At 44.1% G+C, this 27,499-nt stretch overlaps 3 protein-coding genes across 10 annotated transcripts; 2 read left to right on the top strand and 1 right to left on the bottom strand.

The window, feature by feature from the left end:
- On the top strand, positions 1-7,727 carry FAM210B (family with sequence similarity 210 member B). The gene is made up of 3 exons (XM_080627654.1): positions 1-243; positions 3,150-3,322; positions 4,753-7,727. The coding sequence occupies exons 1-3, from the start codon at positions 67-69 to the stop codon at positions 4,967-4,969; spliced, it is 567 nt and encodes a 188-aa protein (XP_080483780.1). The 5' UTR covers positions 1-66; the 3' UTR covers positions 4,970-7,727.
- On the bottom strand, positions 339-16,010 carry AURKA (aurora kinase A). 7 transcript variants are annotated; one of them, XR_013957846.1, is made up of 9 exons: positions 15,238-15,630; positions 14,127-14,409; positions 13,501-13,555; positions 12,607-12,798; positions 11,867-12,005; positions 11,350-11,498; positions 10,613-10,787; positions 8,511-8,919; positions 339-705 (listed from the first exon to the last, which is right to left on the bottom strand). XR_013957846.1 is itself a non-coding variant. In XM_080627649.1 (9 exons), exons 2-9 carry the CDS (start codon positions 15,289-15,291, stop codon positions 8,728-8,730), a joined length of 1,239 nt encoding a protein of 412 aa, XP_080483775.1. In that variant the 5' UTR covers positions 15,292-15,325; positions 15,876-16,010; the 3' UTR covers positions 8,206-8,727. The 7 variants fall into 7 exon arrangements, 5 of the variants coding, with proteins under 5 accessions (XP_080483775.1, XP_080483773.1, XP_080483774.1 ...); XR_013957847.1 differs by lacking the exon at positions 339-705 and adding an exon at positions 7,880-8,141; XM_080627649.1 differs by lacking the exon at positions 339-705 and adding an exon at positions 15,876-16,010 and having other exon boundaries at positions 8,206-8,919; positions 15,238-15,325.
- Positions 15,792-25,482, top strand: CSTF1 (cleavage stimulation factor subunit 1). 2 transcript variants are annotated; one of them, XM_080627645.1, is made up of 7 exons: positions 15,792-16,943; positions 17,493-17,663; positions 18,362-18,557; positions 19,959-20,236; positions 21,039-21,236; positions 21,782-22,172; positions 23,927-25,482. In XM_080627645.1, exons 1-7 carry the CDS (start codon positions 16,824-16,826, stop codon positions 24,184-24,186), a joined length of 1,614 nt encoding a protein of 537 aa, XP_080483771.1. In that variant the 5' UTR covers positions 15,792-16,823; the 3' UTR covers positions 24,187-25,482. The 2 variants fall into 2 exon arrangements, with proteins under 2 accessions (XP_080483771.1, XP_080483772.1); XM_080627646.1 differs by having other exon boundaries at positions 15,792-16,245; positions 23,927-25,481.
- Positions 25,483-27,499: the final 2,017 nt, after the last annotated feature.

Below are 27,499 nucleotides of genomic sequence, written 5' to 3'. Positions count from 1 at the left end.
TCATGTCTGCCCGCCCGCCGTGCTGGACGCGCAGAGCTGGGGCTGGGACGCGCCCGCGCCGTTGTTATGTACCGCCTGGTGCGCCTGGGCCCGCTGCGGCCGCTGGTGCCCCCGGGCAGCGCGCAGCTGCTCGCTGCCGCCGCTCCCCGCGTCCTGTGCTGCGGTCCCCGTCTGGCCTGGGCCGGCCTCAGCCCGCCACTGCCCCTGGTAACGCTGCGATCCGCCGCCGGCAGCTCCGCCAAGGTGGGTGAGCAGGGAGGGGGCTCGGTTGGGACCCGGACTCCTGAGGTACTGCGCTGTGTGAGGGGACAGCGCGGCCCCGGGCCCGCCTTTGGGGGAAGATGGTGAGGAGCGGGTCGGGCTTTGAATAAATCACAAAGTTGTCCTGGCCTGGAAGTGTTTCCCAGCTTTTTGGGGGTGTCTTCAAGGTTAGGGGTTCGGCTGGCCTGCAGCACCCTGGCGTGTTTGCCCTGCGGGCTGCGGAGTTTGAGCACTTCGGATGAGTCATGAGGAAATAAAGGGGTTTCGGTAGTTCACGCAGAGCGGGGCAGGCGGGTGCTCCCGGTGGCGGTGGCTGAAAGGATCTGCTGACAGCGGCGGCGGGTCCCCAGCCTGACTGCGCGTTGTCATCAGCTGAGAGGTAAAACACGAACGTGCACCCCGTTAGTGACGTGTTCCACTGTGCTTTCAACATCCAGGGGATTCCTTGGAGGTGGGAAGAGAAAAGTAATATGAATTTCTACCATTATAGAATCACTGAGTGGTTTGGGTTGGAAAGGACCTTAAGATCATCCAGTTCCATCCCCCTTACATGGGTAACGCTAGGCCATGTTGCCCAAGGCTCTGTCCAGCCTGGCCTTAAACACTGCCAGGGATGGAGCACTCACTGCTTCTTTGGGTAACTTGTGCAAGCACCTCAGCACCCTCACAGTAAAGAACTTCTTCCTTATATCTAACCTGAACTTCTCGTGTTTAAGCCCATTGCCCGTTGTCCTGTTGCTACAGTCCCTAATGAAGAGTCCCTCTCTGGTATCCCTGTAGATCCTCTTCAGGTATTGAAAGGCTGCTCTCATTGCATTCATTGTTTTGGGTTTTGTTTTTTTTTTTGTAATTTGAATTTACTCAATATGAAAAATTAAATGCGGGTGTTTTTTCCAGTTCAGGAGGTTATTAAATCATGTTCATACTGTATTTCAGTAGGATACAGGGGCCTGCTTGACACCTGCTTGTGAATGTAAGCTTTCAATACAAAGCCTCATGTACAGTTTTAATTACCACAGCTTAATATTCAGGTGAATTTCAGTAGCCTCATTACAAAGCATAACATGATGCTTCAAATTTGCTTTCATGTCCTTAGTTCGCTTAGGAAGCTGAATCTTTGCCTAAATTATGTGAACAGAACTGGCTGTCTAGGAGAAATATTGTAGCAGAATTATATGGCAAATGGGTAGCTTTCTTTGCTAAGTTGTACGTTGTTGAGGACACAACTGTACTGGGTAATCCAAATATCACCTGTCAAAGTGAGACTTTTTTAACATCTTGCTTCAATACCATGCAGAAATTGCCTGGCTTGTGAGCCTGAGAGCATGAGTGAATTGAAATGTACTTGAATGATGAGAACGAGCTATTCTTCAGTCCTTATAATCCATCTTGCAGTTGTGGCTGTGAGACACAGAGCTCCCCTGAGGCTTATGTATCTGTAGATTTGTCAGTTCCTGTTTTCACGGCAGCTGTGTGAAGAAAATCCTCATGTTTGGCTCCTTAAATCAGTAATAATCATCTTTGGATGAAAAATTCACTGTAAGCTGCTAAGTCTTAAACTACCATTCAAACCAATGCTTGGCTTTTAAGAAAATCACACTGTTGGATAAATGAGCATTCTTGACTAAACACATGCTGTTGTTTGAATTGTTAGGACAGCTTTTGGCAGAAGGTACTGTGAGACTGTTTTGTTCAGTTAGGCTCATGAGCCAAAAAAACCCCAAAAACTAACGTTATCCGGTATGGTTAATTTTTTTAAAGATATGAGAATCAGAATAAGTTGAGCTACACAATTCCCTAAATACACATTTAAAGAAAAAGAGAAAGCAGCAGCAAATGTAGGGGTTTTGGGGGAGTGGTGTGGTTGATATGTTTGTAATCACAGCTCATCCTACCATGAATGCTGTAGGAGGAGCCTGTCATGTGTATCCTAATTTGCACTCCCACTGACTCCAGGGATTAATCAAAAGTATTTCTCTTCTAATTTTCTTCTAATTGAAAGCAATCTATAGCAGGACAAGGTGCTGCCAGGCACTCAGTAGCTGTCGCTGTCCTGTGGGCAGCAGTGGCCTTTAGTGTGCTTGACAGGTTGTCATGACTGCTGCTGAATTCAGCTGGAAAGAAAGGACTCTTCTAATCTTTCCTGACAACTGCTTGCTAATTAGAGAAAAATCCTGAGGTCTTTGTGGAAACGTTTTCTTTCTCCAGTTTGTATTTCTTCTATGGCAAGTATGAGGAGGTATCCAAGGGCTGTCTTATTTACTAGCCCTTCTTTGCCTGCATCACACTATCACATTGCTCTGGGGTATATTTTAGTATGAAGTTCTGCACTTAAGATTTACCCAGATAAAAGCTGTCAATAAATTTCACTATGACAAATGAAAAAACTTGTCAGTGAAATTAGGCTATTTACACCAGCACTGGCATGTCTGTGTAGCTGTTGTCTACCCTGTGGCAACAGCATTGCTCATGGCTGTCAGCAGCAGTTCTCTGGTTCTTCCTTTTTTCAGCTGATCTACAGAGTGTGATTTATAGGAACTTAAATGTTGGACTTCTATCAGGAAGTTGCTAGTAAGTGAGCACCAGTTGGTATCATATAGGCTTCCAGTGCCATGAGCAGCTTAGCTCTTAAGCAAAAAGCTGTGTTACAGGAATTTGCTGTATAAAGCTGAGCAGTGGGTGTAAGCAAAGATCTCTCTGGCACCTCCGTCTCATCTCTCAAGTGACTGCTATACTGATGCAAAAGAGCAAAAATGTGTTACTACCTTCCCAAAGCATTCTGAGCAGTGCTGTATGCAAGCCACTTCTTTCATTATTTCAGATTGGCTCAACTGACTGGAATATGATATTGTGCTTAATGGTAATAAATACTTTTGTTTTCTTTTTAGGATGCAGGTGGATCCTCTGAAAAGGCAGCCACAGATCCCAGTGGTGAAAACAAGAAACTCAACAAATCCCAGCAGCTGAAACAAGTGTTTAAAGAGTATGGTGCTGTAGGGGTTTCATTCCATGTTGGAATTTCATTAGTATCTCTAGGTATCTTCTACCTGGCTGTGTCAAGGTGAGGCTTTTACAGTTATCTGTAGCCTCTAGTTAATGGTTTAGCCAAGAAAAATATCTTACTATTGTGCTTATTTCTGCAAGGGGACATTTACTTTGTGCCACTTTGGTCTATACACAGTAATCTACTGTATTCTGAGTTTAGGTAAATCTGTAAATGGATCTAATCTCCCATCAGGCATGAGAGAAGTTAGATGTACATGGTCTTTTTTTGTGTAAGTTCAAGATCCATGGTGACAGGTGAAAACAGCAGAGTGGAGACTGCAGTGGAGTAACTAAACAGATGAGAGAATTCATTTTTGTTCTGCAGAGATATCTTTTATTCTCATGCAGTAGCATGGTCTGTAGAGATAGAGCCATACAAAAGTGCTGGTGCTTAGAGATAAATTTGTTTTTCTGGGTGTTGAACTCTGTTCTTGCAGTTGAACTGCAGAAGGTAGCAGATACTGAAACAGGATTAGATTAAAAAAGAAAATACTAGATAACCATATAGGAGTCAGGTGGGAAATTGTGTCTGTGGCTCCTGGTGGGAATGCCTCAGTTATAAATAATCTTTGAGCATGAGGTATTCCAGTTGAGGAGATAGGGAAACACACTATTTCTCAGAATATTCCCTGCTGCTTACTCTTGCCTTCAGTGGAGGCATGTGAATGCTGATTTCTCTCATTTAGTGCATCGTGGCACACACAGAGTGACAATGAATTTTTTTCCTTCAGGTATGATTTAACTGCTTTGGAATATTACTCCAAATGTAGGAACCTTGATGAAAGCTGTTAGCGTCTGTAGAGAATTAAAATATTAATGGATTTGGTGGTTAACACTTATTTGAGATCCATAATACTTCCTTCACTTGCTTGGTTTTAGATAAGATACTTGTCATTTTCTCAGCTTTTGCTCCTCTGTTAGGACGCTCTAAGCCTAGCAACAGGTACTTCATTTGGTTTGGGTCAGTCTATATTAATATGATAAATTTCATCAAGACACAAAGAGGCTTCATTGTAAATCTTGGGAAGATGAATTTCCAACACCAGTTCACAAATTTCTAACTTTTTTAAGATTCAGAAGTAGAGAAGCAGATTCTTTTCTCTCTGAAGGTTGAACATGGGGCTGAATATTCTCCATGCACATGCTGCAGCTATACAGTTGTAAAACTGAGAACATATTCGACTGCACAGTAACTTGTCCTTATATTTGAGGGGAAGAAGTGCATTTGATAATATTGCATGTGTTGTTGCTACAGAAGTAACGTAAGCTGTTACTGCTGAACTAATTGGTTTTCTTATTTAACAATATCCAATTTATAAATAATTTATTACAAATTCCAGTTGGATGCTATATAAAATTCCCTGGAAAAGAAAAAATGGCATTTTATATTCTTTTAGCACGCAACTTTAAAATAAACTAAAGAGATTTTGTGTTGTTTTTCCCCAGTGGAGTGGATATGACTGCAGTTCTCTTCAAACTTGGTTTCAGTGAATCATCGTTGCAATCGAAGATGGCAGCTGGCACAAGTACATTTGTGCTGGCGTATGCCATTCACAAGTTGTTCGCTCCAGTAAGAATCAGCATTACCGTAGTTTCTGTGCCATTCGTTGTCCGATACTGCCGGAAGATTGGTTTCTTCAAACCTCCTACCCCAAGTCCATGAGGATTTCTTCTTACTGGTTTTTACTCCAATTGTTTTTATTTTTTTTAATGCTCTATATCCACATAGCTTTTCAGATTGCTAAATTTCTTTAGAAGACTTGTTTGGATCCATGTAAATGCTGACCTCCTCTTGCATTTCTTACTTGTTCTTTCAGGTGAATGGTGATGAATGGTACACTGTGAAAAGTGCTGTCCTTCTTTCCATTTTGCCACCTCTTCTTTAGAAAAACCTGTTAAAATGGTTTTCACTGCAAGTGGTGATATAAGTGCTTGACAATGAGCAGTCTCTTTAGAACACACAGTTCTAGAACTTTATAATCTAGCTTTTGGGGCCTTAATTATTTTTTTTTCTTGTCAAAATAGAGTGTCAGCGTTAGTTTGTGTCTGTGTATTTGGGAAACAGAGTAAGATTCCCTTCCTAATAGGCTGTGGGATCAACAATATCCTACTATATGAATAGTTCCTTTGGTAAGGGTATATACTGGAATCTAAAGTGGTAGGTGGGTGTTTCTTTTGTTATAAGAGGCATACATTATGACCACAGTCTTGCAGCACAACACACATGCTGAGTTAACTTAGGCAGGAGTACCCGCATGCTTAATAATTGCACAGTAATAATTGTTTCAGGCAGAACAGGCGATGCACTGTTCTGAAACGACAGCTCCTTTGAGGTGCTTCCATGTTTCAAGATTTTGTTTGAAGATGAGTTTTATTTATAGGCTAGGAGCTCACCTTACTGAAGTCCTTTTTGTGGTGGTTATTTTTTTATGCCTATAGACTCTACTGAAATCAGTGTAACCAGAATTACCTCCTGTGGGAACATACTCCAAAGATTATCAAGTCAGAGGCAAAGGTATCTGTGTGGTTTTAATGTATTGAGATTGGCTGTGTACTAGGCACACATTTTTTTTAATCTGAAAATTAATCCTAGCAGCTTTCTGCTTCTGTGAATGAAACTCAAATCTGCACCTGAAGTCCAGACATTGCAATTCATAGCTTCCCAAGAGCAATTCATGTGCTGTTGTCTGACAGACTTTTGAATGTATCAATTAGAGGTGATTTTCAGTCTTACTTGGATGCTGTTCTATTAGAATGCAGCTGCACGTGCGTATATTTACGTGCCACTTTTCAGTTAAAGACTGGATCCCAAATACTTGAGTATTGACTGTAGCATCGTGGTAAACCTGGGTTTCAGACTCAGGACTGTGATGCTGTCAAATCTGTCAGACTTTAGGACTGGTTCCTCCTTCCAGGTCTGCTCTTTTACATTGGCCTTTGTTGATACTTATCCCAAGGTGGCTCTTACACAATCTGTTCATTCAGGAATCTGATTAAAGTAAAATAGCAGGCAATTGCCCTGAAATTTAGTGAACTGAGAGAAGGGGAAAACTGTAGAAGAGGTAGTTTACTTCCTTTGCCCTGTGGAAGCAAGCTGATACTAGAGACTGCCAGCTGAAAACAAAGAACCCCCTTGGTCTGTGGGGCTGTGCTGTTAGCCCAGTTGAGGGGTTTGTGTCTTAGGATGGGAACAGTCGCTGCAGTGAGCAGATACACATGCTGGAGGCTTAATATATAATGCAGACATAGCCATCCATGGCACATGTATAAAGGTGGATTACACTGGTATTTTGTGCAGTGTTTAACAGCCACAGGAGCAGGGCATACTGAGAATTAGCCTTGCACTGTGGCCTGTTGAGCTGTAAGCTGTGTCACTAAGAGGACTTATGCACAGCTGCTTGGCTTGCTTGTTAGAATATGGAGCCAGTTCTCTGGTGCTTCACATACCCATGTGTGGAGGAGGAATGGCTGTCCTATTCATTTGAACTAGCTGCTTATTCCCCAAAAATAAAAGAAACAAAATGCAGTTGGCTTGCTCCTGTTGTATGCCTGTTTGCAGTATGGCTGCTGAAGCTGGCAGCCTGGCCAGGGCACTAGCTTCAACTTGCCAGCTCTAATTAGAGCATAAGGAAGCTCTGCCTTTACCCTGACTAATCTGTGTGATTATACCTGTTATGTGGATGGAAGCTTAGTGCAGTTCTTGCCTATCAAACAGTACACTGTCTACACCACAGCTGAAGGGTTAGCATGGTATGACAATGTGCAACAAACAGTAGTGCAGCTTTCTGTGATCTACATTCTAGAGCAAGTAGCATCTTTTTAAATTTCAAGTGGGCAATCACTGTTTCTTAAGAGTAAGTTTTACTTTGGCTTTTTTTCTCTCCTGGTCACAGAAGCCTTTGTGTTTTGGTTTATTTTCCCTGCCATGTCCTCTCTGTTTGCATCAGTTCAGGGCAATGTTCCGTTAACAAGGATAACAGAAGAATTCCAGAATCATCATGTGGCAGCCTTGATTTATTTAATCAGTCATTTCTGAAAAGTACATTTTGTCCTTAAGTTGATAGAGAAGGAAGATGCAAGTTTTTTCTTTTTCTAAAAAGTCTCTCTGTAAAGCAGGAATCATTTAAAACAAATGCACCTCAAAGTTCTTAGTGCTGGTACTCTTATCTGGAGACTTTCTTTATGGCAAGAAACAGCTTCATTTAAACTATGACCAGGATTCAGATGACCTATTCAGATAAACATGGTTGTATAAACTACTGGCAATTTTAGATGAAGTTTTTTTTACAAAGTATTAAATTAATTTGAGTATATTTTGAATTCTAGAATCCTTGCTGTAAAAAGATTTTTTTTTAAATGGTTTGTAAATAGTGATAACCTTAAAGCCTTATAATGAAAATACAATAAATTGCTTTCTCTTAGTTTGCTTGGAATTTTATCAGTTTGTGTGCTTTGGTGGCAAGTGGCCTGACCCTTGCTCATTTTAGAGAATAACATCTTGCAACACCAGATGTTAACATTAGTTTCTGTTACATATCCCATTGGAAAACAGTACCTTCCAGACCTTTCTCCCAGAAGTGCTTTCAGACTGTGTTGTCTCTGAGTAACTGCATTTAAAAAAAAGATGAACCTAGGCTAGTGGTTGTAGAAAAGCCACAAAAGGTAAGTGGCAACATGTTTGGTACTTGTAGTCCTGTATGGCAAATGTAGAAGAGGGAGTGACCATACCTACTTTCGCTACCCGCAGTTTGAGCAAGAACTCTATACGAGCCTCCTTTTTGACAGAAGTGGGAAGTAAAGTTACTCTGTGATCACAGCCAAAGAATCAAGCTGTCCTGATGGTAAAGACAAGGGGTTAGATACAGCCAGTGAAAGTGATAATGCCATCAGGAGCCTTACCATGTTGGCAGCAGTATACAACGCATCTTTATTTAAAAAGTTGACTGCTCACATTTAAGATAAAAAATAGACAAAAATAATAAACACATCATTTTCAGGACACTTCAAGAAACGCATTCACCTTGCCCAGTTTCAGATTACACCACAGTTATGATACCATTAGCAGCCCAGTAAATTCAGAGGCAGGTATCTCTAGGATATTGCACTGTTCAATAAGCTAAAACAACTTAACTCTTGTTGTTGGACCAGTGAACCCTTACCAGGACAGACAACATCAGAAGAGCCTTGAACAGCTTAATACTTACATCAACAGACCTGGCCCACACGTGACAAGATTTCAAGTATTCCACAATGTCCAGCTAGAAGTCAAATAAGTTTACATTGCGATTAGAATTCAGTAAGACTGCCAACCCAAAGACTTGCATTCCAATTGCCACTAGATTCCAAGACCTGCTTTTTGTATTGCAGGCATTACAGTAGTCACAGTACAAGACTCTCATTGATCCCATGAGGTTGTCCCTGCTAAGACTGTGTTTTGGATGGGACAGCAGCATCGCTTTTTCTGCTACTGGGCACCTTTGTAGAGTTTGCTGTAATCCAGGGATGAAGTAGTACATCCTTCAGGGGCAGTCGATAGAATGGGCTATGCTTCAGAAGCTTTGAAATTAAATCCCTCGCACCTTCTGTTACGAATGGAGGAAACTTGAATTCCACCTAGGGAAAAAGCAGGATACTAAACATGATGCAGAAGTTCCTTGACAATAACCAAACTAGAGACAAAGGGCTCTACCTTCTGATGTACGTCTAGAAAGGCTGAGTCAGCCTCAGGCTACACACCTTATGCCTGTTGAGGCAAGATTAAGTAATTTCATCATAATCCTGAAGAAAACAAGGTTCTCAGAAGTGAAGCTAGTATATTGGTTCAGTGTACTTAAGATTAGTTTGCTAGGACCTCTCTAGGGTATGCAGCAGGAAAGGTTAAGCTTATTTTTAGTAACACATTGGATGTTAAATATTCATTTTATAAATTAGAAAAGGAAAGAGGTGGAGAAGATTGGTTGCTTCAGGAAGAGGTAGAAATTCAGATGCAGGCAGAAACAGGGTAGAACTAAGTACATATGGTGTGGAGGGTCAGAGTGAGTTTAACCTTGATGAGCTGGCCTTGTGTCCTTGAAGCAGAGGAGGGGACTTGCAGTGGAAAGAAGGAACTCAGCTAACAACTGGAGGAACGCATGGACAGCAGCATTGAACCAATCAGCATAACAGTAAGAAGTACGTGAACACAAGGCAGTACCCTATCAGAGTGTTTCTGATGGTGCATGCTTGTAGAACAATACTATAAAAAGCCTGTTAGCGAAGCAATAAAGGTCTTTGGCCTATACCCCGCCAGAGTCCGTGTCGTCAATCTCCACAATAAGGCAAGGTATCTTTAAGGTCTCATTGTACTGAATAAGTGAAGAATGTTTTAGGGATTTAGTTTTAGAATCATAGGATAGTTAGGGTTGGAAAGGACCTTAAGATCATCAAGTTCCAACTCCTCTGCCATGGGCAGGGACATCTCACGCTAAACCATGTCACTCAAGGCTCTGTCCAGCCTGGCCTTTGAACACCACCAGGGATGGAGCATTCACAATTTCCCTGGGCAACCCATTCCAGTGCCTCACCACCCTTACAGTAAAGAATTTCTTCCTTATATCCAATCTAAACTTCCCCTGTTTAAGTTTTAACCTGTTACCCCTTGTCCTGTCACTACAGTCCCTAATGAAGAGTGTCCCCCCCCAGCATCCTTGTAGGCCCCCTTCAGATAGTGGAAGGCTGCTCTGAGGTCTCCACGCAGCCTTCTCTTCCCCAGGCTGAACAGCCCCAACTTTCTCAACCTGTACAAGAGGTGCTCCAGTCCCCTGATCATCCTCGTGGCCCTTCTCTGGACTTGTTCCAACAGTTCCATGTCATTTTTATGTTGAGGACACCAGAAATGCACACAATACTCCAACTAAGGTCTCATGAGAGCAGAGTAGAGGGACAGGATCACCTCCTTCAACCTGCTGGTCATGCTCCTTTTGATGCAGCCCAGGATATGGTTGGCTTTCTGGGCTGTGAGCGCACACTGCTGGCTCACATTAAGTCTCTCACCGACCAACACCCCCAAGTCCTTCTACACAGGGCTGCTCTGAATCTCTTCTCTGCTCAACCTGTAGCTGTGCCTGGGATTGCTCCGACCCAAGTGTAGGACCTCGCACTTGGCATAGCACATGACACATTTTATGCATATCATTATGTCTTTCTACAGTTCTAGTTGAAATACATGCCCTTCTTCAAAATGACCATTTGTTACACTTCAATAAGAAAACAGCACTGAAAGACAGCACAATTCATCTGCCTCAGTCCAAGTAAGTGTGGCACATACCCTGGAGATAGCTCTGTAGGTTTCCTGGTACGTTTCTGATTCAAAAGGTGGTTTCCCTACAAGGAATTCATAGCACAGAACTCCCAGGCTCCAAATATCCACCTTTTCATCATGTGTTCTTCCCTCAATCATTTCAGGAGGTAGGTAGTCAAGTGTCCCACAGAGAGTTGTTCTCCTGAATAAAAGGCAAAGTTAATCATTTACTGATTATGGCAATTTTAAGATCAATTTAAAGAGCCAGATAAAAGCTAATGCTGGCAATCATCTGTACCAGTGTTGTCTACCCTGGATAGACTGCACCACCAGAACACCTGGTAAAGAAGTGCTAGCAGTAATTTTGCCAATTTTGCCTTAAAGCATTCCAATCACTGCAGTCAGCCTGATCCTTCCTTTCTTTATTCCACTTGCTAGATCAAGTATAGTAGTCCATTGTCAGATGCAATCCACACTAATTAGGAAATGACTTAAGTATATTGCTAAAGTGATGGTTGCACATAAGTGCTGGTCTGTGCTCTCAGGGACTGCTATAACCTTAACAACAGTACACCAACCTTCTTCACTTCCAGGTTTAGCAAGTTTTCAACTATACAAGTTGCTGCAGTGGCCCAGTTCTTAAAGGATTTTTTCCCACTATTTTAGGAAGTTAACATTTACTTCCATTCCACAACTGTAAGAGTGACAGTAACATTTTCATTACAGAAGTCTTTCACTGCACAAGGTATGTACTGCATTCTCACCTAGAAGATGGAGCATGCACAGACCATCCAAAGTCAGCAATTTTTAGTTCTCCATTTGAGCCAAGCAGCAAGTTTTCTGGCTTGATGTCTCGATGAATCACGTTCTTTGAATGACAGTATGATAGAGCATCTGCTAGTTCCGTGATGTACTGTATTCAGAAAGAGAACAAAACTTTAAATTCATTGTCACTCTAGCTTATCTGGCTACAGTATAGCCTTTTCTAGGCAGAATTAGAAGTTACAGCAATTATTCCTCAAACCCTTGGAAGTCTGACAATACAGGCTCTGCCTGAAATGACCAAGCACTTTCAACTATCTTCAGCAATGCTGAATATTGTATCAGTGCTGTGCAGCAACATCTTCGCAATTTCTTTCTTTCTTGTTGCAAGTACATAGACTAGCATCTAAAGAATCACAGTTTCACACAATACAGAACTTTATCTGAAGATCTAGCTTTATGCTGCAAATACTCCAAATACAAAGAGCAAGTAACACATCAGAAGCTAGAACAACCTACAGTAGCAGTTCTTTGCTCATCAAACTTGGTGAGCTTCTGAAGTTCTTTGTAGACTTCTCCACGTGGTGCATACTCTAGGATAAGGTAGACCCTTGTAACATCATGGAAGTAGCCATATAATCTGAGAATATTGGGGTGCCTGCAAAAAACATTTAAATATTTTATAAGCAGGTATATTTGTCCATATAACTTTAATTTCCTTTTCCTGCCTCCCACCTTTCAATGTAATCTTGTAAGTGTTCCTTCAGCTCACAACATGCCGATTGAGAGCTTCATAGCAGATAGATGGTGTTTATCTAAGCAGCAGCTTAGATTCTCTGCGAGCAAGCAGCTAACCAAAAGTTTAGCTAATTCAGATCTTCTTGTCCATACCCTTCTGCAGCAAGTGGAAGAGTAATGACCATTAAAGGTACCAATTCTTATGGGTTTGGGACTTTTAACACTTTGTGAAAACTACTTTCTTCAAGTTGGGCTTATTTTCTGAGAAGCAAAATGCCAGAAACAAACACAGACTTTGAGAAAAAGCTGTTACCCACATAAATCCAAGCAGTAGGAAGATCTTACCAGAGGTTGCTTCATTGTAAGGTAGACAAAGATAAATCTCCCAGAAAAGCAAGAATTCTAACTAGCAATTTCAAGGTGTCACACACTTTAAAAGAAACTTCTCTTCTTCAGCAGGTTATGCTGTCATAAACAAGGTTATTTTGTTTATTTGAACACAGACTGTCATGAAATTTTACCTAAGATGAGACTGTATTTCAACTTCTCTTCGTAGTTGATGTTCTACACCAGCCTCCTCAAGCTGTGTTTTAAAGAGCACTTTCAGTGCCAGAATAAATTTACTCTGCTTCTCACGTGCCAGGTACACATTTCCAAATTTTCCTTTCCCCAGAGGACGACCAATTTCAAAATTATCAAGAGACCATTGCCTTCTGTAGGAGGAAAGAACAAGTTACAGAACCTAGATACTTGTGAAGGCTTTGACTCCTAGGTTTACAGTCTATAGTGTTCCTGTTCAATAGATACTTAGTGATCTGAACTAGATTTTAGTCTTTACACCACCACCAAGAGAATAAAATATGCCTTGGGACTTTTCAAAAGAAAGTTCTGAAAGCTTGTTTCTTCGTTCCTAAAGTTTACACACAGACATACTAATGTCAACCACACTACTACAAAATACTAAGCCAGGCTCACTTCAACACACTTAATACAGACCTATCACTAGAGCATTTCAGAGCTATTTAAGATAGCCATACTACAGGTCTAACTCCACCCTTGAACTCCAGCCTGTTGCACATATGACAGAGGCTTTGTTTTCAAGTGTGCATCTTGTGATTGCAGCACTGGCTATCAGTGTTCTCTCATGGGAAAAGCTATTATGCATTTAGCCAAAAGTTTTCTTTAGATTACAGGAAGTTCTTGTTCCTGAGAATTACCAGGTCAAAGTAAGCTTTCCTAGTTTCATCTGCTGTCTCTATGAAGTAAGTGTAGGGCCACTGCTCTCCACAACAAAGAGGCTCAAGTAGCCTTCAGCTTAGCTGCAACTAAATTGCAGCATGAAGTCCTAGAAGACAAAAACAAGCTGAATGGAACAGGGCTCAGTTAGTTTAAAACAATTTAGATATAAAACTTACTTTTTAGTCTCTTCTTTTTTCTGTTTAGAGTTGCTTTCTGCTTCAGAACTTTTTGCTATGTATAGAGAAATAGATCAATTTTAAGAAACAGACCCAGAACCACAAGACAAAAATTCACATGGGAGCAAATCTAGCCTCTGTGCAGCATCTCAAGCAGTTCTTTAAATACATTCAATGGCATTTTCAACAACTTACTTCTGGCAAAGCAGCACAGCAGTTACCAGCAATATCAAGATGTAATTTTAAAAGCTTTCTTAAAATAAATCTAAAAAAAAAGCTTCCCCCCAAAATACAGTATTCTTATATACAAAAGATTAACATGAATACTGGAAAAACTGATGTATGAGTACCAATTACATTAACTCACAGCTGAATGAGCATCTGGAAATTCTTAAACACCCACATTGGCCCTAAATGGGTAACTCTAGCAACAAGGAGAATGCAGTTATATCTAAGCTGAAGTTGTGCTGCTATTCTGTTTTGGGGCACAACCAAGTACTTCTCTACAAGGCCATCTCTCTACATCATAAACATCAGCTTTTTCTGCACTCCACTCTGCTTCATAGAACAGAAGTATCCCAAGTGTCATAACTGTACAAACACATATACATCATCTTCAGAATTACCAGGTGCTGGAGTTTGTTGAGGTTTTTCATTGTTCTTGCTTGGAACTTGAGGCCTAGCAGTCGCTTGGACTGGTAATTTTGGTCGGGGCTGGTGCGTTGTCTGGTGATTAGATAGTTTTTGGTTTGACAATACAGGCTTTTGTGGTTGTACTGGAACTCGCTGGGCAAAGTTTGAAGAGCAAAGAACACGTTGTACTTGAACTCCGCTGTTTAGTAACTGACTCTGGGCGGAATCCTGAGACACAGGGACACGCTTTGGGCCATCCCCAAAGGGATTAGCAACCTTCAAAAAAAAAGATTATGTATTACTTGTAGAATAGCATACTACAACCTTTATGAAAAAAAAATCAGAAAGCAGGAGAACACCACAAAGTACATGAACAGGAAAAGTTAGTGTAGTCTGATCTAGTTTATGATTAAAAGCATTCTTAAATTTCTACCCTGACAAGAAAGTTAAGTTTTCTACAACAGCAAACATACTTATAGCTAGCAGAACTTTTCCAAACACTTCTCCAGAATATCAGCCAAAGGTATTAAGACAGCAGATCCTTACTATAAAAACATACACTGCTTTGAGTCATTGCTTCCTTTAACGCTGGTCATCTTAACATACATTGCACTGTAACAGGAGTTCCACAGAACAAAGCAAGTTCACTCAGTAAAAGCAGATAGCTGAACCTTAACCTTTTACTTCCAATAAAGGAAAGTAGTTTGGGTTTATGCTTAAGAAAATTCTTAGTTCACAACAGGGTTTGGGTTGGAAGGGACCTTAAAGCTTATACGGTTCCAACCCCCTGCCACAGACAGGGGCACCTTCCACTAGCTCCAAGCCCCATGGCCTTGAACACTGCCAGAGATGGAACAGCCATCTGAACTGCCCCATTCTCTGAGAAACCTAATTGTTCTAGGATACGTCGGCTACAGTGAAGTTCAAATGCTAATGATTAGCTTCAATAATCTTGGCAATTATTTCCTGCACATGGAAGCTACTGTTTCAAGACAGCTCTTCCCCTTTTTGCTACTTAGTACAGTTGATAATTACTACAGTTTGGAACCTGTAGCTCTTGCGTTATCAGGATAAACGCACCCACCAACCTAACGAGTCATTTACCTTTATAGTATGGCTGTGGTACCCGGAGTGGTTCTCTTTTGTACTCTTGTCCATAGCGCCCGAAAACAGCAACTACATGGAGCTTAGCCTACAGACAGGACGTGGCAAACAGAGTCAGCTCCACAGAAAACACCACGCCTCAGATCTCCCCTCCCCGTACGCGAGCGCCGGAAGGCCCCAAAACCTAGCTATACAACACCTACAAACCACAACTACCCTGCGCTCACAGCCTCCCGCCGGCCGGGGCGGTCCCACCCAGCACCCGCCGTGCCCAGGGCCCAGCGGGCCGGGTCCCCCACTACCACGCAGCGCGGAACCCCAGCGACCGTTCACCCTCAAGCTCCGTTGCCTCCGGCCGCCACAACTGTTTAAATTCAAACCGTCCTCCCTTAAATACCCTTTAAACCACCGCCTCTCACCATTGGCCCTTCTCCCGCCACTCGCGCCCGCTGATTGGCTGCTTTTCAACCGTCCCGCCGGCCGATTGGCTCTTCACACGCTCCGCTCGTTGCGAGGCCGAGCCTGGCCGCCGCGAGCCTCTGGGGCGCATGCGCAAAGGCAGCCTGCTGCGTACCCCGCGCGGGCCAGCCCCGCCCGCGCCGAGGGCGGTGTTTGCGCTACATGCGTATTTTACGTACCGTCTCTCCGCCGCTGGTTCCTTCCGTACTCCAACTGCGTGGACCGGCGCCGCTCGCACACTTTGCTCCTCCAAGTCTCTGCCTGCTCGGGTCTTCCGCTACGTAAATCGCGTACGCCCAGACCACCCACCTGTGGCAACGCTACAACTACCGTCCCTTCCTCGCAGCCACCGAGGCCTCGGAGCCTGCCGCCGCCGCCGCTGGGGGAAGGGCGCCAGGTTCGTCCCGCATCCCGCGAGGCACCAGCCGCTTCCCTCTCCTTCTCCAGCACACACTACCCGCCGGCCCGGGCCGAGGGAGAGGCGGTGCTGCCACCTCGCGTGGAGCCGAGCGCGAGTGGGGCCGGGGGCCATTGTGTGCAGCCGGTGAGGTAGGTGCCCCGGTGGCAGCTCGCAGCCCCGAGGGGCGGGAGGACGGGCAGAGGGGTGAAGCAGGCCTCAGCCTCGCGCTTGCCGGGACGTGCGGCCCAGGGCAGTACCCACGTGCCGCTAGCTCTTGAGGACAAGTGTGAAGGGTTCCCCCGCCTCGGCGCAGCACAGCGCGACAGGGGACGCCTCTCCTGAGGTGGCTCCACCGGCCCGTGGACCCCTCGTGTGACAGCAGCGGTGACCCGGAGCCAGTGGCAGTGCACAAAACTGCGCGGGTTCTTGAGGAGACGCCGAGCGGCAGTGGACAGTCAGCGAGTGCGGTTTGCAAGCAGCAGCATAACAGGAGTGTGAGGCTGCTGTGCTGTCTCAGCTGCCCCTGTGGTCCTGCTCACGCCTGTGAGGGGGACCTTTGCTGCCGGGTGACAAGCGGCAGCTGAAACTAGGTTCAGTACTTCGGGCCTCTAAAGAACCGTGACCGAAGGCAACTTTTAACTGTCTCTGCGGTGCTGAAAACAAGCGCGGAGGCGAACCAGTTGTGTGTGTTGGTGTTCACAAGTGGTACAGGATAGGTAAAAAGAAGATGTCGGGTCGCCGTGTCGCTGCAGCATGTGATAGACGTCAGCTGCCACGGGGCATGGGTAGCATGGCATCCCCCCTCCTTGACCCGCGCCCGCTTCGACTGCCGTTTCTTGAGGCTGACGTGAGTAGGACTTTTCGGAGGGGGGGGCGTGCTCTCGGGGCAGGCTTGGCCTGCCGGGGTCTGAGCGGTCCGGCAGCGGGAGGTGCTTGCGGCCGCGTAGCCCAGGTGCGGGGCGGCCTGCAGCGCCGGGCAGTGGTGTCAGCACTTGCTGTTTCACAGCCCGCTCACGTCCCCGTGTTTGGGATCGTGGTGTCTCAGCGGAAGCAGCGTTTCGGAGCTTTGCGGCCGGGACACAAAAGCGCCCGGCTCCCCGCCTCCCGCCAGCAATCGTCCTCCTGCTGCGAGCCGGATTCCTGGGCCAGCCCGGGGCCTGCCGCCTGCGTCCCGCCCTGAGCGCGGCTGTGCCGGCTCGGGCCAAGGCCCCGACCTCCCCGGAAGGGGAACGGGAAGGGGACGTGGTTTGGGACCCCGGGCGCGGCCGCTCCCGCCCCGCCCCTCCGCGCCGCTCGGGGGCTCTCTGGGCACGTCACTGGTCACGTGACACCGGGACCTGCCAGGGCCCGCGCGTGGTGTCACGGTCATGTGATATTGCGATTCTCTCCCTTCAAGAGTCGCCTCCAATCGATCTGCGGGCGCTCGATGCAGCAGCCTTCGCGGAGGAGCATTCTTCGGTCCCGGCCGCCGCCGCCGCCTCCTCCCTTGCCGCCGCCGCCCATCGATGCGCTCAGGGCTCCGGTCGCCATTTTAGGGGGAGAGCGAGGGAGGCAGAAGGAAGGGTCGGTAGGTACCGGGGCCGCGCCGCGCTGTCCCCCGCCTTTGGCTCCGCTGCCCGGGCCGGGCCTCGCCCTCGGCAGCTCCCGCCCGGAGCTGCCCGCCCCTCCCCGGGCGCTGGAAGCCCGCGTACTGTGGCCGCAGTGCTCTAGCTAAGCACTCCCCGCCCTCATTCAGCCCCTTTTCCCCCACGCCCCCTCGCTGTCCGGTTATTGGTCACCGGAGCCGGTTACGGGCCATGCAGCCTGGGGCTGAGAGGAGGTTTCCGGGCGGTGGGGAGGATGCGGTGTCCCGGGATGAAGGAGAGGGAGGGAGCGGGTCGGGGCGGCGGGAAGGTGCCAGCGTTGGGCTGCCGTGCGTGGTTTGGGTCGATCCCCTTCCCAGTGCCCGGCGCCGCCTTCTGGCGGGGCTCAGTGAAAGGCCTTGACAAAATCATTCTGCTAACTAATGCCGCATTTTTTCTGTCTTCTGTATTGCTCCTTAATATGCAGTTCGTGCTCTGTTTAATGGTGAGGTTTTCATTTCTGCATCAGACAAGTGCAACAGGTTTTTCCTTTTTTTTTTTTTTTCCTTTCGGTTTAATGTCTCTGATTCTTACCTAAATAAAGGTGTCTGCACTGAAATTGGGCAGAATGTGCTTTATTTGAAGGTTGTGCTTTTTTCGTGAGACTCTCTTGTATGTAATTTTTCTTCTTTATTTATTTCAGGCCCCTCCAAGGCATTCCTTGCTCACAATGTATAGAACAAAAGTCAGTTTGAAAGACCGTCAGCAACTTTATAAACTGATAATTAGTCAGCTGCTATATGATGGATACATAAATATTGCCAATGGCTTGATAAATGAGATAAAACCACAATCAGTTTGTGCACCATCTGAACAACTGCTGCACCTAATTAAGTTAGGTAAGCTGCAATGAAAAGCTAACATAAGAGTTTAGTTTCTAAATTTCTAGTTTAAATCCTTGTGAATTTAGAGGTTAGAGTTACTGACAATACGTCTTTTATGCAATGGTTATGTCTAGTAATAGCATAACACTTCACATACTTAGATAAAGCCTTTGCCTCTGTGGCTTTTTTGAAGGGCATTCTAGCTCTGTGTTTCATTGTTTAGTATGCATTAAAAGCAAAACATCACGTAGTCAAAATCCCTTTGTTTGCACTTTTGTAACACATAAGAATACTTGCTCAAGGTCCTGGGTGACTGGCAACCTTTTAAAAGCACATTCCAGTAAACAGGATCACTGCGTCCACAGACCTACCAGTTCTGTGCCAGACCCGCGCAGTTCTGTGCCAACTTTAGAGATATTTTCTATATGATAGAAACTGACAGTGCTGGAAAGGGAGCAAGCCCTTCCATTGGCAGTCTTTGCTAGCCTTGGTATATCAGCCTCAAGAAAATTAGCTTCACAATCTAGGGTCTCAGCAGAGGTATTGCCTGTTCTCTCTCTGTGTATTTTTCTCTCTGAAAGTACATCTGTGCTGCAGAATGTAGTCACAACACCAGAGCTGCTGTTGAAACAAGCTGACTTAAAATAATGGAAGAGGTTGAACCATAGCATCATTGTATTGTAACTCAACTGGTTCTGCTGCCTGAACTAGTTGACTTCCAAGGGTATAAATATGTGAAGCCCTGTGTTTGAAATAAGAATGCTAGACTTGCAATTTGTAGATGAAAGCAAGAAAAACTTGCATTTGATGGATTGATGATCAAAGTTGGGCACATAGCTGGAAATTCTTGTGTCTGCTCTATTACCACTTCCAGTGCTGAACTGTCTTTGTAGATTCATCCTGGAAATAAATAAAAATCTATAGGGTGGGTGTGAAGAGGAGTAAATATTTCTGTTTGCAATGCTGCAGTAGTTGTTGGAGGAGAGGTTTTTTCCTTCAATGCAGTGAAACAGAAAGGAGAAGAATTGGTAAATGCTTCAATCTTTTATTTTAAATCTCATGTAACAGTGCTGGAGCTTGTTTCTTCCTCTGTGAAAAGCTGCCAGTGGCTTCAGAGACTTGATTGTCAGTACGTTTGTCATTCTACTGTCATACTATCATTTGCTGGTTGTATTTTCACAGTTAATTTTGAGAGCTGTGTTCTGCTCTAGAATAGCCAAATTAGCTCTCACTTCTCATGAGAAGTACTGCTGTGTCACTAAATCTGCTCTGCTAGCTTAGCCTTGTTCGTCAGGAGCTGCCTCCTAAAACCTAACTTGTAGCTGTTACCAAAGCCTGTAGCATAGATACATCCACAGCCTATCTGTCTAAGGAGAAGGTTAACTTGGTTTAAGTGCCTCAACTTCTCTCTTTCAGGAATGGAGAATGATGACAGTGCTGTTCAGTATGCAATTGGACGGTCAGATACAGTAGCTCCAGGCACAGGAATTGACTTGGAATTTGATGCAGATGTACAGACCATGTCTCCCGAGGCTTCTGAATATGAGACTTGTTATGTCACATCTCACAAAGGGCCGTGCCGTGTGGCTACATATAGCAGAGATGGACAGTTAATAGCTACAGGATCTGCTGATGCCTCAATAAAAATTCTTGATACAGAGAGAATGTTGGCCAAAAGTGCTATGCCTATTGAGGTAAAATATGACTTGAATCGTAACCACTGTGTGAATTCTTGAGATGCTGTCTGTTTCATGCCGTGTCTGTGCCTTGTGACTGGCTCAGTGGGTTCTGTCTCGCCATATTTCCTACTCCAACAGCGGCACATAAAGTACCCTTGAAGAGAAGGAAGAAGAAATAGGGCAAGTATACCTGTGTAACTTCTGGCAGCAGTCTTGAGAATTGAGCCAGAAATTGCTTCTAATAGGTGCTGATAATTGTTATACTGTATGAACACAGTTCATTTTTGAGCCCACTTATACCTTTGGCCTGCACAGCCTCTAGTGGCTGTGTTTCAGAACTGTTTCACATAATACATGTTTATTTGCATCCTTTATTTTTCTCCAGTATGGTTACCAGGTAGCAGTTTAGAAATGGGTGAGTTGGGGTGGTTTTGCGCAGAGCGCACACCAAATTCTCAGCAGTATCCTGTGAGTAGAAGTTGCAGTTTTCCAGTTGGTACAAGTGTCCCTTAATTCTTACAACAATACAGTATTTTGGTGTGGACTACTTATGACAGTAGTATGTTTTCTTGCACCTATTCTCTGCTGCTGAAACTAGCGTGTCCTTGAGCAAGTCAGTTGACCTTTGTAAAGATACAGGGATTTTATATAACAGTATCTGATGGGCTTTCAAATAAGTGAGATAATGGTGATATGTGCCTAGGCATGTGTCAGAAATGTAGTTGTTGTTTGGCTGCTCTGGCAAGCATAAAACCTACTTTTTCAGTTAAAAAGCATGTCTGTTTTCTAACACTGACTTGTTGAATGTTCTTTGTAGGTCATGATGAATGAGACAGCACAGCAAAACATGGAAAATCATCCTGTTATTCGGACTCTGTATGATCATGTGGATGAAGTTACGTGTTTAGCTTTTCATCCAACAGAACAGATCCTAGCATCTGGTTCAAGGGACTACACACTTAAATTGTTTGATTATTCAAAACCTTCTGCCAAAAGAGCCTTCAAATACATACAGGTTAGATACAATACCAGTTCAGAGCAACCAAAGCTTGAATGTATATGTACTTGAGATATCAGTAACCTGAATTGTGTCTGGGTTTTTAAGTGCTTAGGTTTGTAGGAGTATGCAGATACAAAATGTGGAGACATTATGGTAATTACAAGTTAAGAGTTCGTGCATAATGGATACCTGCGTTCCTTAGATGTAGTGCCTGTCTTTTTGTTAATTTAGATCAGATCTGGGTAACTCTGACGTCAATTATATTATCTTTCTTTTGGAGGAGTTTGGTGGTGGGCTCTGGGGTTTGTGACTGGCTGACTGAACCTCCTGTCACTCTTGTGCAATATCCCAAAAATGAGGCATTGCAGGCTGCTTCAGGACAAAAACTAAGGCAGCCTGTCATTTTAATCCTATGGGAAGCATTTTCTATTTTGAAAAAAGCAGAACACATAGTGCTAACTGATAATTTAACCAGGTTTTTAGCACTTCAATACCACCAGAATTGACACTTCCATTTCAGACTTTTTTCTTACACCAGTTATGTATTTTTGATCAAACAGGAGGCAGAGATGTTGCGCTCAATTTCTTTTCACCCTTCTGGAGATTTCATACTTGTTGGTACCCAGCACCCTACTTTACGGCTGTATGATATCAATACTTTCCAGTGTTTTGTGTCTTGCAATCCTCAAGATCAGCACACTGATGCCATATGTTCAGTAAATTACAACACAAGTGCAAACATGTATGTGACGGGAAGTAAGGATGGATGCATCAAACTGTGGGATGGTGTTTCAAATCGCTGCATCACTACTTTTGAGAAGGCACATGATGGAGCTGAAGTCTGTTCTGCTATTTTTTCCAAAAACTCAAAGTATATTTTGTCAAGTGGAAAAGACTCTGTAGCTAAACTATGGGAGATATCCACTGGTCGAACACTGGTCAAATACACAGGTATGTGGCAAGTGACCTTCCAAGTACCTTCTCTTTCAGGTACTGACCCACAGCAGGGGTGGTAATATTGTCAGAAGAACAGAAGGTCTTAAAAGCACTGGGAGACTGCTGCTTTGAGGTTAAATTGCCCCAAACTTTTGAAAACATTTAAGTAGACTAATTCCAGAAGAGAAACTGTGATTCCTGTATGTCAGTCAGTGTAAATGTATGTAGTTTGAATGTGTTTTGGAGGCTTTTCTGACACTGTTACTCCATTGCTTTGGAGGGAAGTTGTGACTAAATTAGGAGGAAGTAAGAAGGAGCGCTGCCCTGAGGACCACTTGTGGAGAGAGTTCAGGAACAGTGATTATTAAAACAAAAATACATCATCACTTTTCCGGCTAGAGTAGGGGCACAGTTTGAACTGGAAGGATCAAAACCAACACCTAATCCATTTCTGGCTAGAGTAGGCCGCGTTCCCTCAGAGCACCCACTCAGACATGGGTAATTGAACCTACTTTCTGGCAGTTCATAGAATCATAGGATAGTTAGGGTTGGAAAGGACCTTAAGACCATCAAGTTCCAACCCCCCTGCCGTGGGCAGGGACACCTCACACTAAACCATGTCACCCAAGGCTCTGTCCAACCTGGCCTTGAACACCGCCAAGGATGGAGCATTCACAGCTTCCCTGGGCAACCCATTCCAGTGCCTCACCACCCTCTCAGTAAAGAATTTCTTCCTTAGATCCAATCTAAACTTCCCCTGTTTCAGTTTGAACCCGTTACCCCTTGTCCTGTCACTAGAGTCCCTGGGGAATAGTCCATTCCCTGCATTCCTTGTAGGCCCCCTTCAGATACTGGAAGGCTGCTTTGTGGCAGTTTATTTAACAATTAGACTCTTGTGCAAAAGATGGCTCTAGTAAGCCGTGGCAGTATTCTAAAATAGCTACATCTGGTTGGTTTCCTTTCAATTGTATGCAAGGTGGTCCTACTCAGGGCATTCTGGCAATACCATGCTTTGATCTCTGCAGGACTTATATGGTGAAGGATGCAGAAGCTTTGCATATGATAGCAGCTAAGTGACAGGGAAGCTTTTGAGTCAAGCAGTAATGTGCTTAAGCATTAGAAGTCGTAGCATAAAAGACGAGAGGATGTTGAAAACATTTTATACCAGCTTTTGGGATGTGTATGGTCCTTTTCTGTATGCTAGCTCTATCTGCTCTCAACCAGCAGAGTGCAGCACCTCCTTGATAAACTTTGGCAACATACTAGGTAGGATGCAGGTGTGTGCATTGCAGAGTAAATGCCTATATAGGAAACTACATGTTCTATTTGAAGGGTTTGGAGGGGATGTATGGCCAAGTTAAGTCATACAGTGCCATATGATATATATATTAAAACCAAAAGTTGTCCTTGGTAATGAGAATCTGTGTATTTGACTGACTGTGATATTTCGCCTTAGTTACAGCTGTAAGCCTCATACAAAATATATAAGGCAAAAGTGCCTTTAAAGTTAAGTGACTGCAGTCATAGCGAGTGGCTGGACTTGATTGACACAGCTGGAGTAATTAATCTTTCTCTCCTTTAAGGAAGGTACTGTTTATATTAACTCTTCATTATTGACTCACCTGTTGTATGTGGAAGCAATAGACTGAGAAAATAAGGCTCCTTTATAGACTGCAGAAATTGATACTTATGGGAGGTTTGTTCTTAAGTCTTTGGAAACTTCCAAAAACTGATCCAATCTGTGTTAATATTTTGCTGCATGTATTTAGGAGCTGGTTTGAGTGGACGGCAAGTACACAGGACACAAGCTGTCTTCAACCACACAGAAGATTATGTGCTGCTTCCAGATGAAAGGACCATAAGTCTTTGCTGCTGGGACTCAAGAACTGCTGAAAGGAGAAATCTTCTTTCTCTGGGGCACAACAGCATTGTCCGTTGCATTGTCCATTCTCCTACCAATCCTGGCTTTATGACCTGCAGTGACGACTACAGGGCTAGATTCTGGTACAGAAGGTCGACGACAGACTAAGGACTTCTTTATAAAACAGTGATGCTCCAGATTGATTCTATCGTCTTGTATTGATTGTGCTGCCGACAGATGCCTACAGGAAAGCTGTGCTGTGTCTGGTCTTTCATGCTGTCAAGTGTGACAGAAACAGTATCAAAATACAGAGACTAAGTTTTGCCCCATGCTAATTTTTTTATTAGTGTGTGTGGCATCAATTTTTGTCAGTCATCTCCAATTGTACTCAAGGAGTGGAGAGGGGAAGGAGGGGGGCAAAGAATACAATGATCCTTGCAGAAAGGATTAAACTTGTTTTCCTGTCTTTCTAAATCCCACAAAACAATAATGTGACTGTATCTTGCTCAAACTGGGCAGTGTGAGCCAGTTTTGCTCTGCATTGTATCTGTGCAATCCCACGGAAGTCTATTTAAAGAATGGATTACACAGGTAACAGCAGAACTTGGCAAATATTTTAATGAAGCCTTAAGCTGCCTTCAGTTCCGATCATTCTTTGTAAAGCTGTTTTGTATCTTTTTGTCTGGGGGGGGGAGTGCTGGTTTTTTTGGTTTGTTTTTTTTTCCAATTATTTTCCAAGTGCCCCTTCAGTTCTGAGCTGGTTTTGTGCCATAAGAACTTGAAACAGGATGTTAAACTGTTTAGATGAATTCCAGAAATGGTGTTCTAGTTCTGCTATTAAAGCTCAGACTTAAAATCGGGTCTTGTTTTGAATTTATCTTGACAAGTGGGATCTCAAAATGCATTCATGGTGTTTCCAAGAAATATCCACATTGCAAATGCAGAATGTGCTGTGGCATGTGAAAATGAGAATAATTTTGCCATCGAGACCTTTAGTATCCTATCCAAGAAGCTGTTGTGCATATTAATTTTTGTATGTGTACCTCAGAAATGTCCTTTTGCTTCATTTTATTGAGCAGTTTTCATTCTGTTACACAGCACTTGAATTACATTTTTTCTTTATTATTCAGAAACCCAGACTCGGTGTTTCTTCTCCTTGTTACCGCTATAGTCCAAGTTTCCCAGACCTCGTCCCATTCAGCAGGAGTACAAATCATTAAGGAACTGTGCTTAAACCTTCTGTAAGTTTGAAAATTCACTACTTATTTTACAGAGAGTTGCCTGTGCAAAGCTTTAAATGTATTGAGTGAGGCATCTTTGCACAGTGCTCTCAGGCCTCATATTTGGGAGGCTTCCTCTAGTCAAAAGCTCAGCACTTGCCTTCATGAGGATTTTTAGGTGTAAGGTTATTCTCACTGCTGGATTAACTCCCCATTCCCACTGATGCTCATCAGGGGCTGATGAGGGTACAGGTTTTGTGTCTGTATTTAAATAAAAATTACCTTTTAAAAAGTTATTTAATACACAAAGGAAATGGATTAGTTTTCTATATAACAAAGAAGAAAATAGTGGAAAGCTGTGTCTTTGGGGACATGTTGAAGCTTGATGAATTCATTTGTTGTGTTACATCTGAATCAGACTCAACTGTACATTTGCAGTGTATGGGATTGTTTTTTAAAAGAGAAAATGCAAGTTTTTCCTCTTTAAAAGCTGCTGCTCTGGAAACGTTCCTTAGGCTTAGCAATGCTATCATGAGATAGCGGTTCTGGTGGCTCTTTTCGTGGAGAAACAAGGAGAGCCAGAGTTTGGTGGGAGGGAAAAGGGAAGTCCTGACACACAGTGATTGGCACACTCTGCTCACTCAGTGACAGCCACCCTCCTCTTGCAGCCCGCCTGCTAAGCAGATAGCACTGGCAGTGAAGAGGGGAGTGCTGCATTCATGTCAGTTCCATTAAAGAGGCCCTAAGTAACGCACTTATTATTGGTGTTTGGACTCTTTCTATTTTAAAAACACTTTAAAATAGTAGTTATAGAATATAAAAACGTAGTTGTAAAATGTGGAAATAGTTCTATTCATTCAACACAAGAACATCCTGCCATTGGCACCTTTTTTACTTTGCATATCATGTTCTTACTTTTCATCATCTTGCTTGAGGCCAGAAGTTTGGGGTTTTCTGTTTAAGGAATAAGGGCTGGAAGAAACTTAAACTCATCCTCTTTGGGTAGATAATGTAATCCTGGAGTGAAATGGTTTAGTGCTACAGTATCCTAGTGGTGGTCTGAAGGTGGCTGGAGGAGGCAAGGCTGCTATACAGTACTGGGAGCAAGCAACGGTGTAAGTGAAGCGGAGCTGTAGCTGCCTTGTGGAGAGCAAGGTTGTGCACACGTAGTCACCCTGTTTGATCTGCATTTGCTTGGAGAGTGCATCCTGCTGCTGTGCAAGTCTGCAGGTATCTCAATAAACGTTCTTTATGTGATCACACTGCTACTGTCAGAGAAACTTCACACACAGAAGCTGTATTCATCAATCGAAACTCCAGTGCAGCCACTTGACCTTCGTGAGTTTTGCAGGCTGTGCCTCTCAGTAGCTACATCGCAGAGCAGCGCTGTTGTACTCGGGATTTACCACCTCCTCATGAAAGGCTCCGTCACCTGTCTGAAGGTCTGTTGTGTCTGTCTGGTACCTACTCTTGCTTCTCCTCGGAAGAAGCTGTCATGGAAGTGTGGTGAGATGATGCCACAGCTAACGCGTTCGGCCAGAGAGCCATGCCGATGTGAAAGCAGCTTTGGAGACAACCATATCTATGGATTTGTATCTCTCAGCCTTTGGCATTCCTCAGGACACTGACTTGGCACTGATTGGCTCCCAGCTCTAGGGAAAGTCTTTCCTATAGGGCTCCTTCTGGAATTAGGCTAATTTGCTACCCTTTTAAACAGATTTCAAACTTTATACTGAAGAGGGGGTTCTGGGCTGGGATGAATACTTCTCATTTCCTGGACATGGAGCCTGGCTTTCCATGAGAGCTGCCAATGAGACTGAACCCCAGGAAAATGAGAAGTGCAGTAAAGGAAAAGTAGTTACAATGGTTGTAGCTCAGGTTAGGAGGTTCTTTGGCTGGCTGTAAGGGACCCTTCAAACTTGGTGCAGCACAACTGCTCTACTCACTGAGTGGATGCTGCAAGCCAGGAATCAAATGCGTTCCCTTGTGTTTGAGCCTTGGTGCAGCTGGGGAGAGTCTTTCACACAGCGTTCACCCCAGGAGTGGATGGTAACGTAAGGTTTTCCCAAAGCCCCTTTATAAACAAACCCTTATCAGTGTCTTTGAAAGGCATAAAAACTGCTGGCTTCAAACTCCTGAACTGATACTGCTGTAGCAGTCCTATTTCCATCGAGCACTGTGCAGCCCCTGTGGTACGTATCATTCTTGTGTTCATTCCATTTCTAAAAGAGGAAATACAGGAACATGCAGCAAACCCAAAG

This window comes from Psittacula echo (assembly GCF_963264785.1).
Source record: "Psittacula echo genome assembly, chromosome: 12".
In the NCBI taxonomy this organism is placed as follows: Eukaryota; Metazoa; Chordata; class Aves; order Psittaciformes; family Psittacidae; genus Psittacula; species Psittacula echo.
This window is presented reverse-complemented; position numbering and strand designations above follow the sequence as displayed.

What these genes read in the sequence shown, in the direction of transcription:
- FAM210B (XM_080627654.1), top strand. Translation starts at nt 67, where the DNA reads ATGTACCGCCTGGTGCGCCTGGGCCCGCTGCGGCCGCTGGTGCCCCCG. An exon ending in CCGCCGGCAGCTCCGCCAAG is followed by an intron (nt 244 to 3,149) that starts GTGGGTGAGCAG and finishes TTTTCTTTTTAG; the next exon opens with GATGCAGGTGGATCCTCTGA. An exon ending in TTCTACCTGGCTGTGTCAAG is followed by an intron (nt 3,323 to 4,752) that starts GTGAGGCTTTTA and finishes GTTTTTCCCCAG; the next exon opens with TGGAGTGGATATGACTGCAG.
- AURKA (XM_080627649.1), bottom strand. Translation starts at nt 15,291, where the DNA reads ATGGACAAGAGTACAAAAGAGAACCACTCCGGGTACCACAGCCATACT. An exon ending in GTGCATGCTCCATCTTCTAG is followed by an intron (nt 10,788 to 11,349) that starts GTGAGAATGCAG and finishes CCTTTTATTCAG; the next exon opens with GAGAACAACTCTCTGTGGGA. An exon ending in CCTACAGAGCTATCTCCAGG is followed by an intron (nt 8,920 to 10,612) that starts GTATGTGCCACA and finishes CTTTTTCCCTAG; the next exon opens with GTGGAATTCAAGTTTCCTCC.
- CSTF1 (XM_080627645.1), top strand. Translation starts at nt 16,824, where the DNA reads ATGTCGGGTCGCCGTGTCGCTGCAGCATGTGATAGACGTCAGCTGCCA. An exon ending in GGAGGCAGAAGGAAGGGTCG is followed by an intron (nt 17,664 to 18,361) that starts GTAGGTACCGGG and finishes TATTTATTTCAG; the next exon opens with GCCCCTCCAAGGCATTCCTT. An exon ending in GCTGCACCTAATTAAGTTAG is followed by an intron (nt 18,558 to 19,958) that starts GTAAGCTGCAAT and finishes TCTCTCTTTCAG; the next exon opens with GAATGGAGAATGATGACAGT.